The sequence below is a fragment of the Nicotiana attenuata genome, unplaced genomic scaffold (assembly GCF_001879085.1).
Source record: "Nicotiana attenuata strain UT unplaced genomic scaffold, NIATTr2, whole genome shotgun sequence".
In the NCBI taxonomy this organism is placed as follows: domain Eukaryota; kingdom Viridiplantae; phylum Streptophyta; class Magnoliopsida; order Solanales; family Solanaceae; genus Nicotiana; species Nicotiana attenuata.
The window spans coordinates 239,475-249,363 of NW_017671808.1; the positions used below are offsets into that span (position 1 = coordinate 239,475).

Genomic DNA, 9,889 nt, shown 5'->3' on the forward strand with positions numbered 1-9,889 from the left:
GTACGTGGTTGAGCATACTCGAAATTCAGTTGATAGTTAATGGTAATTATAGTAAGATTAGAAGCAATATTATTAGCCAAGCAACTCAACATGAATAGACAAGAAGAGTAAGAAGAAGCTGGAAATTAGGAGCAATATTATTAGCTTATGTTATATATTTTTCTCCTGAGAATAAGAGTTAATTCTTGTCCTTATAAATTTTTTCTCATGAGAAAGATGTTCTATTGGCATTATATAATATCTCAAATAACTTATTTTGGTGCAGAATAATTTTGAAAGAAAGAAACAAGAACTATCAACTTCTCAAAGTGCATCAACTGAGGTATGTGGCACTAATTCAGCAAACCAATTAAGTGAAATGGATATTTTGGTACAATCTGTTGGTGGAAAGAAAAAAGGAAGGGTTGCAAGCCTTGGCTCCTTGGGTCGATCTGTAAAAGCACTTAAGCATTCAACATCTACTTTACCAGGAGAAATTGATGAGGTGATTAAATCTCAGGTGCATGCTTCCAATGCAAACTTATATGCTCAGTTGCAAGAAGAGCGACGCAAAAACAAAAAGATGAGGAAGGAATTAGACTTATTGAAGAAGTATGTGAATTTCAATGCATCATCTTCAAATGAGTTATCGTCTCAAGAAGACAATCAAGGATCTGAGGATGAAAGTGACAATTACTTTGATAATGTGAATGAAAGTGGTTCTAACCCTGATAACGTGAATGAAAGTGATTATAATTAGGATTGAGATGTTCGTTAGACTATTAAGTTTTATATTTTAAATATTTTACTTTTTGATGAAGGATTATATGTTATTAATATTAATGTTATGAATTATTTTTTTTCTTTGTTATTACTATATTAGACGTGTGTGGAATGATTATGATAATATAGTTGAATTGTAAGAATATAAGCTAGATAAAATAAAAAAATATTTTAAGAATGTATAGATTACTTGCGAATTTTTATGGGAAAATATTTTGAAATACGTCAATTTATATGGAAATTTACCTGCAAAAAAAATTTACATGGGGATTTTCTTACCAATCTTATATACGAATTTTCCTACGATATATCACTTATGGATTTTCTTGGGGATTTCATATAATTCTTTTGTTTCATTGAAAATATTACATGGTGATTTACCTGCAAATTATTAGTTGGGAATTTTTCTGGGATTTTACATGCAAATATTTCATGGGAATTTTCTTGCAAAAATATGCTCCTGCGAATTTTACTTGGGAATTTTAAAGGAATTTTCTTGTGCAATATTCTCATAAATATTCAAAAGAAAATCCCTTTCATCCATAGAATTTCACCTCAAAATTTTCTATGGATTTACTTGAGGATCTTCATGGGGAATTACCTGCGGATTTCTTCCTACATAATTTCCGAAGAAACAAAATACTCTTGCGATTTTTTTGATATGATTCGCTGATAAATCCGCAAGTAAGTTACATGGGAATAAAAAATCCACATGTAGTTTACCTAGGGATATTTTAATTCGTAGGTAATAATTACCTATGAAGGTTTTTCCAACGGATTTATTTTGGTAGGAAATCCCGCAGCAAATCAAATTACATTCGCATATTTTTATATTATCCTTAGGAAAATCCCCATGTAATCAGCACTTTTCTTGTAATGCTCGTAGCCAGGACGAGCACGCCCAGCACTTGAGGGTTGTGTTGCAGCGGTTGAGGGAGGAGAAGCTTTATGCCAAGTTCTCTAAGTGTGAGTTTTAGCTCAGTTCAGTGGCGTTCTTGGGGCACGTGGTGTCCAGTGAGGGTATTCAGGTAGATCTGAAGAAGATAGAAGCGGTTCAGAGTTGGCCCAGACCGTCCTCAGCTACAGAGATTAGGAGCTTTCTTGGTTTGGCTGGTTATTACCGTCGCTTCGTGCAAGGTTGCTCATCTATTATATCGCTCTTGGCACAGTTGACCCAAAAGAGTGCTATTTGATAACTATGGATTCTAGTTCATTTTACACTCCTTTTTACTTGAGTTTTGATTAAAAATATATACAAATAATCCCAAAGGCTTATATGTTGTACTTGTTTGCAGTGTTTGGTAAAGAAAGTGATAAGAGGTCAAAACCAGCTCAAAAAAGAGTGAAACCTGCACAAGTACCAAGAACAAGTCAAAACACAACTGTAACAGACCCACCGCGGCCGCAATCCATTTTATGCGGTCCGCAGTGAGGAGATTCAGAGAGTTGCAAATTTTGGAAGCTCAAGCATTGCGGTCGCAATCTATTTTGTGCGGACCGCAGTAGCCTCACTGCGGCCGCAATTCATTTTATGCAGTCCGCGGAGAAGAGATTCAGAGAGCTGGGATATTAGAAGTTGAAAGTCTCTGCGGCCGCATTCCATTTTGTGCGGACCGCAGTGAAGCCACCGCAGCCACGGTCCGCGGTGGCCAGATTCAGAGACCTAAAAATCAAGCTAAAAAGCCTCATCGCGGCCGCGGTGCATTTTCCGCGGTCCGCGGTACCTCCGCAGGGGTATTTTTGTCCAGAAAATTCGGCCTTGTATAAATAGTTATTTTTCAGATTTTTAGGGTATCTAACTTTTAGCCGAGCACGTAAAGGCCGTTTTGGACCTATTTTGAGTAATTTTGTGGCTAGTTCAACATTGAATCTTTAATTCTTAGCTTGTAAACATATTATATGGGTTATTCTTCATCTAATTATCTGTTTTCTTCCATTATTATGAGTAGCTAGACCCATTAGCTAGGGTTGCGGCTCAACCCTAGTGTGGGTATTTGATGGGTCTTATGTTCTAAGGCTTAGATGTTTATGGGTGGTTGATATTTGGACTGATTTGTGTTTTCTATGTTGGATTAGTGGTTGCAAACACTAATTCGTGCCTATTTGACATGAGCTCTTCTTGAGAAAGATAGCTTGAGTCTAGGTAATCAGTCCAACAAGGAATTGGGGCGTACTCAAGAGATTGATAGCCCCAATTAAAGGGTTGAATCTAGAGATAATAATACCCGACTTGAGCCTATACTGCTTGTATAATTTTGACACCCAATTGGTCTTGAGTAAGTCAATTAGGGCAAAGTCACTCAAGCTACCGAGAGGTATATAGTGAGTAGTGTCGTGCATTGGCTATATCGCGATCCCAAACATAACAACTTTGCCTTAGATTTTAGAACCCGTCAAGTATTCACCTAGGGGAAAGTCACTTCCCTAGTGCCTTGTTACCTAATAGAAAACCCTCCAAGCAAGTATTCTTAGTTTAATTTAGCATCTCATTAGTATAAAAGTAGAAGTAATCAAAAGAACAATTATGATTGGAAGCGTAATTAAGAGCATTACGCATTGCTAGTTTAGATAGGAACCCAATTCCCAATTCTAGCTCCCTGTGGATTCGATCCCAACCTTTTCGGATAAAAGCTGCATCGACTGCTCTCGCCACTCTATAGTGGTGCAGGGTTGGCCCCGATCACTTTTTGGCGCCGTTGCCGGGGAGCTAACGGTTTTGGCTATCTATCTAAATAGTCTTGTGTATTGTTTTTCTTTCCTTCTGTGATACTAACTTATGTGTGACGCCAATTCAGGTACAATATGGCAGGAAACAACAACAATGACCCTCTTGGAAACGTGGTTCCGGGGGAGGAGGTTGATGACATCGGTGAAGATGAGGTGCCTCTTGCACCTCAAGGACAAAGGAGAGGCCGCCAAGCCAATGCCAATGATAATGTTCCAGACCCTCCCCCTCCACCTCCAAGAGTGGCCCCTCGGGTGCTTCCCAACCAAGGATATGCCAGTGCAACTGTCCCACCCCGGATCTAGGCGGGCTATTTTCAAATTACCAATGTGATGCTGACCTTGTTGGAGCAGCGAGGGTATTTCACAGGTGCTCCCGATCAAACTGCTTACAAGCACCTTAAGGGTTTTGTTGATACATGTTGGGGGAGCAAGCAAATGAACGTGTCAGAGGATGCTTTGCGGTTGAGACTATTTCCTTTCTCTCTTCGAGGGAAGGCATTAGATTGGCTGGAGAGACTCCCCAACCACTCCATCCATACATGGGATGAGTTGGCAGACAAATTCATTACAAAAATTTTCTCGCTGGGTCACATGGTAACTTTGAGGGATGAAATCTTAGCTTTCAAACAGGAGCCCAATGAATCTTGCATGAAATTTGGGAGAGGTATCAGACTATGGTAAAGGAGTGTCCCAACAATATATGACTGAGGAAATGATACAACAGACTTTCTACCGGGGCATTAACACCACTAACCAGTGCATAGTGAACCAACTCGCCGGGGGCAACCTCATGAACACACCGTATGATCAAGCGTGTGAGATATTAGATGAGATGGCGGACACTTCTTTCGCTTGGAAAAGTAGAGCAAATGTGCCACAGGGTGACCCCACGATCATTCACTTGCACAAGGAGTTTCATGATCATGGACATGCAATAGCAGAACTTACAACAATAATGAACCAGTTAGCAATGGCACAATTACAACAGGTTCAAGCTCCTCGACAAGTAAATGCTATGGAGGGTGTCAATATGCTAGTGAACAAAAGAAGACAAAGAGGCCAACATAACCAAGGGAGTTCGGATCAATATGACCAAGACAGTAGTGGGTTCCAAGATGATGGTTATGATGAGCAGAATGAAGAAGTGCAATACGTGAACAACAATCAAGGCCAAAGGGGCAATTCTTCCAACCAACAACAATGGAGATCCCAAGGCAATTGGGGAAATCAAAAAGGGAACAATAATTGGGGGAACAACAACCAAAATCCAAATTGGGGCAACCAGAACAATAATCAAAACAATCAGGGTAACTGGAGCAGCAACAACAACAACTAGGGTGGAAACAACAATCAGGGTGGTTGGAACAATAACAATCAGGGAAATCGGGGGCAAGGCTTCCAAAGGCCCCCAATGTATCAACAACCGAATAATCCACCCCCATTCCCATCCCAAGGTCCTAGTTCATCCAACAATGACATGGGGAGAATTGAAATGATGTTTGAACAGATGATGAAAAGGAATGCTGACTCCGATGCTCAGTTGGCATCCCACAATACCTCAATCAGGAACTTGGAGGTCCAACTAGGCCAAATCTCACAATCCTTGAATACTCGCCCTAAGGGAGTTCTACCTAGTGATACGGTAGCCAACCCTAAGGGTGGGAACAATACCGGGCATGCAATGGCAGTAACTATAAGAAGTGGACGAGGCGGTGATGTGAATGCCTCCAAACAAAAAGAAATTTTGAATGATGAAGTTGAGTTGCCAGAGGATAAGATCCCTTTGGTGGTTGAGAATGTGATTGATGAGAACGTGAATGATGAAGTAAGGATTGATATCAAAGATACCGAGGTGGAAACTCAGAATGACGTGAACCCGTCTAAGGAACACGTAATAGACATGCCGGAAATGTTTGTGCCTAAATCCAAGGCTCCTTTGCCAAGGCCACCTCCACCTTATCCTCAAAGGCTCGCGAAGCAGAAAAAGGAGAACCAGTTTAAAAAATTCATTGACATGATGAAGAGCTTATCCATTAATGTGCCTTTGGTGGAGGCTTTAGAGCAAATGGCTGGTTACACTAAATTCATGAAAGACTTGGTGACGAAGAAAATATGCATGGATTGTGAAACTATCAAAATGACCCACCAAGTTAGTGCTATAGTGCATTCAATGGCTCCAAAGTTAGAAGATCCTGGTGCTTTCACCATTCCTTGCACTATTGGAAGTGCAGACTTTGCTAAAGCTCTATGTGATTTGGGGGCGAGTATCAACTTGATGCCCTACTCAGTTTTCAAGACTTTGGGTATTGGACAACCGAGGCCGACTTCCATGAGATTACAAATGGTAGATAGATCAATGAAGAGGCCCTTGGGTATAATTGATAATGTTCTCGTTCGGGTGGACAAATTTATCTTGCCGGCTGATTTTGTGATTCTTGACTGCGAGGTCGATTTTGAGGTGCCTATAATTTTGGGAAGACCTTTCCTTCCTACTGGGAAGGCCTTAGTTGATGTGGAAGCATGGGAATTCACCTTCCAAGTGGGTGATGAAAAAGTGATCTTTCATGTGTGTAAGTGAATGAAGCAGCCCAACTGTACTGAAATGTGCTCATTATACTGAAGGCAATGATAATTGATGATACTAGTGCAATGATCAATGTGGAGGACCCTTTAGAGGCAGTTTTGTTGAATGTTGATGTCAATGAGGATGAAGGCTGGGCGGAGTGTGTCAATACTTTACATGGAATGGGCTCTTACTCTTATGATCCTCGGAAGCTATCTTTGGATCTTGAGAATAGGAAGACTCCACTAACAAAGCCCTCAATCGAGGAACCTCCGGTGTTGGAGTTGAAGCTGTTGCCTCCACACCTCAGGTATGAATTCTTAGGCCCTAGTTCAACTTTGCCAATTATTCTTTCCACTTGTCTTACTAACATGCAGGTAGATGCCACATTGGCGGTGCTCCAAAAGCGGAAAAAGGCGATTGGATGGACTTTAGCTGATATTCGGGGAATAAGCCCCGCCTTTTGTATGCACAAGATTATTCTTGAAGATGATGCAAAGCCCTCCTTGGAACATCAAAGGAGGTTGAATGAGGCAATGCAAGAAGTTGTGAAAAAGGAGGTGATCAAGTGGTTGGATGCCGGGGTTGTGTACCCCATCTCCGACAATTCTTGGACTTCGCCGGTGCAATGTGTGCCGAAGAAGGGTGGTATGGCCGTGGTGACCAATGCGCAAAATGAATTAATTCCTACCCAGACAGTCATCGGATGGAGGGTGTGCATGGATTACCGCAAGCTGAACAAAGTGACCCGCAAGGATCACTTTCCATTGCCTTTCCTTGACCAGATGCTTGATCGACTTGCTGGACGTGCCTTCTACTGTTTCTTGGATGAGTATTCTGGGTACAACCAAATTTTGATTGCTCCGGAAGATCAGGAGAAGACTACCTTCACTTGCCCATATGGTACCTTTGCCTTTTCTAGGATGCCATTCGGGTTGTGTAATGCGCCGGCTACATTCCAGCGGTGTATGATGGCCATTTCACCGACCTGGTGGAAGATATTTTGGAGGTGTTCATGGACGACTTCAGTGTTGTGGGTGACTCGTTTGATGAGTGTTTGAAGAATCTTGATAGGGTGTTGGCCCGGTGTAAAGAAACCAATTTTGTGCTCAATTGGGAAAAATGCCACTTCATGGTTGAGGAGGGCATAGTTCTTGGCCATAAAATTTCAAAACATGGTATAGAGGTGGACAAAGCTGAAGTTGAGGTGATTTCAAGGCTTCCTCCCCCTACTTCTGTCAAGGGGGTTAGAAGTTTTCTTGGGCATGCGGGGTTCTACCAGAGATTCATCAAGGATTTTTCGAAGGTAGTGAATCCTTTATGCAAGCTATTGGAAAAGGATGCCAAGTTCGTGTTCAATGAGAGATGTATGCAAGCTTTTGAACTTCTCAAGCACAAGTTGACCACCACTCCTATTATTACCGCACCCAATTGGAGCTTGCCTTTCGAGCTCATGTGTGACGCGAGTAATGTTGCGGTTGGGGCGGTCTTGGGTCAAAGAGTGAATAAAATGTTTCACCCGGTGTATTGGCTATTGTGTTCGCAATGGAGAAATTTCGGCCGTATCTCATGGAAGCCAAGGTCATAGTTCATACCGATCATGCCGCACTCTGATACTTGATGACGAAGAAGGATTCCAAAGCTAGGCTGATGCGATGGGTCTTGTTACTTCAAGAGTTTGATTTGGAGATTGTGGACCGGAAAGGTAGTGAAAACCAAGTGGCGGACCACTTGTTCCGCTTGGAAGAGGAGGGGAGGCCTTGCGATGGCCTAGAAATCAATGATTCATTTCCTGACGAGCAACTCCTTTCTGTTTCAGTGAATGGTATGCCATGGTTTGCGGATGTTTCTAATTTCCTTATGACCAGTATTGTCCCATGTGAGCTCTTTTCTAACCAAAGGAAGAAGCTTAAACGGGATAGTTTGGACTTCTATTGGGATGAGCCGTACTTGTTCAAGATCTGCACTGACGGTGTGATCCGAAGGTGTGTCCTTGAAGAGGAGCAATTGAGTATCTTAGAGGCTTGTCATTCCTCTCCCTATGGCGGTCATCATGGTGGGGCGAGGACAACTTCAAAGGTTCTTGGTTGTGGGTTTTACTAGCCAAATTTGTACAAGGATGCAAGTGAACTTGTAAAGAGATGCGACGAATGTCAAAGAGCGGGTGGTATTTCAAAGAAGGATGAGATGCCTCTCAATACTGTTCTCAAAGTTGATATTTTTGATGCGTGGGTCATTGATTTCATGGGCCCGTTTGTTAGTTCATGTGGCAACACATACATTCTAGTGGTAGTTGACTATGTTTCAAAGTGGGTTTAGGCCGTGGCTTTACCCAATAATGAGGCCCGAAGTGTTGTTGCGTTTCTCAAGAAGAGTACTTTTACCAGGTTTGGCACTCTGCGAGCAATCATAAGTGATGGAGGGTCCCATTTTTGCAATCGAGCTTTTGACACTTTGCTTGCAAAGTATGGTGTCAATCACAAGGTTTCTACTCCTTATCATTCTCAGGCGAGTGGCTAAGTTGAAGTTTTAAACACGGAAATCAAGAGTATATTGTCAAAGACAGTCAATGCAAATAGGACCGATTGGTCAAAGAAATTGGATGATGATCGATGGGCTTATAGGACGCTTACAAGACTCCGATTCGTTTGTCTCCGTACCGGTTAGTGTTTGGGAAAGCTTGCCATCTTCTGGTTGAGATAGAGCACAAGGCCATGTGGGCTTTGAGGAAGCTGAATCTTGAATGGGACGTGGTAGCAAATCTTCGTGTGGAGCAGCTTAATGAACTTGATGAAGTCCGATTCCATGCCTACTCCAGTTCGTCCTTGTAAAAGGACAAGATGAAGTACCTTCATGACAAGTATGCTCGTAGCAAGGAGTTCAAAGTGGGTGATTTGGTTCTCTTGTTCAATTCTCGGTTACGTCTGTTTCCGAGAAAGCTTAAGTCAAAATGGAGTGGACCTTTTGAAGTGGTGCTTGTGACTCCGTTTGGTGCACTTGACTTGAAAAACAAAAATGGCGAGATCTTCAGGGTTAATAGGCACAGAGTCAAGCACTTTCTTGGCAAGATTGATGACAGCCACGTGGTGGCAATGATCCATCTAAAGTGATTTGATGGTAACCTGCGTCGTGCCGCGATGTTAAATCAGGCGCTTCTTGGGAGGCAACCCATGTGTCTTTCTTTTTGTTTTTCTTTGATTTTCTTTATAGTGTAGGATTTGCTTTTGGACTAATTGGTTTTGAGATGTGTGTAGGATTGTTTTGATGCAGTGCAGGACCAAGTTGGAAAAATGTGCACTCTCAGAAGTTTGCACTGCGGCCGCATTGCATTTTTCGCGGCCGCAATGGCCTTAGTGCGGGGGAAAAATTTCAATGCGGTCCGCAGTGGTGAATAGTTACAAATGGGAGTTCTCTGAAGTTTATCACCACGGCCGCACTGCATTTCTTGCCGTTCGCGGTGACCTACCGCGGCCGCAAAGCTTTTTGTGCGGTCCGCAGTGATGTTCTTCCCCAATGCTGCATGTGGTAAACCACCGCGGTCCGCGGTGCATTATATGCGACCGCGGTGGGTAGGTACAGTGGGTCCCAGGTCCTTTTTCTATAAATAGGACCTCCGGCCTTCATTTACACTTTTCGATCCTTTGCTTTCCATATGAAAAAAATCATTGTTCATCAAGCCCTAGTTGTGCAAACTCAATCACTGATCTTCATTCATCTTTAGTGCATCTCATCACTGGTACTTTTAATCTTTCCCCAGTTTTTTAACCTTAGTTTTATTTTCTTTTAATTAGTTAGTTTGTACTTCTTTTTTCTTCCTTTTTTTCTTTCTAATTTTGT

The 9,889-nt window shown here is 42.1% G+C and overlaps 1 protein-coding gene across 1 annotated transcript; it reads left to right on the forward strand.

The window, feature by feature from the left end:
- The first annotated feature begins 358 nt into the window (after positions 1-358).
- Positions 359-739, forward strand: LOC109210350. The gene has a single exon (XM_019373754.1). It carries the CDS (start codon positions 359-361, stop codon positions 737-739), a length of 381 nt encoding a protein of 126 aa, XP_019229299.1.
- Positions 740-9,889: the final 9,150 nt, after the last annotated feature.

Coding starts and splice junctions, on each gene's coding strand:
- LOC109210350 (XM_019373754.1), top strand. CDS start 359: ATGGATATTTTGGTACAATCTGTTGGTGGAAAGAAAAAAGGAAGGGTT.